The following is a 927-nucleotide window of genomic DNA, read 5'->3' as shown; positions in this document are numbered from 1 at the left end:
GTACGGAAAATTGGATTGAGAGAAAAGGGGAAGGAAAACCTGTGGAAGTTTCTACTACAAGAGGCAAATTTGAGAAATACCCAAAAGCGGATAGGAAGAGGGAGTGAAACAAGCTGAGACACAGATTGCTCTTGGGTTCTTCTCGATAATCTTCCTCGACTGACAGACTTAAGGTAGAAGACAAAGGGGAGCATAACGTGTAATTCTGCAGAGGGAAGGAAATTGTTTTGCCGTTCTTGTCTTATTGGCATTTTCGTTCTCTAGCTAATGGGCGTTCATTGTGGCTTTAGTGTTGGTATCTGAAGAATTCGACATTATGAAGGGGGAAGGGGGATGAGGTTTGGGTCTCCTTTTACTCTCCATCTCTACCACGCGATAGAAACTAGAGCTTCCTTTCCGCTCTTTGGGCAACCAATTTACCGAATTGAGAAAACTTAGAAATAGTGAGGGTTGAGAGCACGCTTGGATGGAGATTCTGCCATTGGAATAGTGCCTGTTTTCAACTTTGTTAGACTGGATCAAGTAAGTTCTACTCGGAGTCCGATGAGATGGATAAGTAAATCAAGCATACCAGGTAGTCCGCCTTGGGCATTGAGACCAAGGCCTTCAGGCCACGATTTTTCTCCGCAGAGGCACGAGCAAGTGCAGGCATCTCCAGATCCCATCTGGCCGTTTCCGATGGCTACGGTTGCTTGCGGAGTGGCGATGGCTTCAGAGGGCGAGGCAGTCTCAATGATTATATTACCGCCTCCAGTTTCAGCGGCCGGGGGTGGAGGATCAGCTGCGCCAGCCATGGCTATCTCCTTGAATCGGGCTTGCGATTTTTCGGCGGTAGGGTTGATGCTAAATACCATTCCCTTCTCACAATGCTTGCCTTGAGCACAAAACATCCACACCGGGTCTAGAGTGGTAACCTGAAACTTCATG

General features: G+C 47.7%; 1 protein-coding gene across 1 annotated transcript; it reads right to left on the bottom strand.

Annotated features, from left to right (window-relative positions):
* Positions 1 to 434: 434 nt before the first annotated feature.
* On the bottom strand, positions 435 to 926 carry HCAG_08966 (predicted protein; the record flags this gene model as incomplete). Its single annotated transcript, XM_001536081.1, has 2 exons — positions 435 to 493; positions 572 to 926. The coding sequence occupies 2 exons, from the start codon at positions 924 to 926 to the stop codon at positions 435 to 437; spliced, it is 414 nt and encodes a 137-aa protein (XP_001536131.1).
* Between the last annotated feature and the right edge of the window lies 1 nt (position 927).

This window comes from Histoplasma capsulatum, genomic scaffold (genome assembly GCF_000149585.1).
Source record: "Histoplasma capsulatum NAm1 scaffold_14 genomic scaffold, whole genome shotgun sequence".
Classification (NCBI taxonomy): Eukaryota; Fungi; Ascomycota; class Eurotiomycetes; order Onygenales; family Ajellomycetaceae; genus Histoplasma; species Histoplasma mississippiense.
Note: the sequence above shows the minus strand (reverse complement) of the source record. Positions and strands in the feature narration are given on the sequence as shown.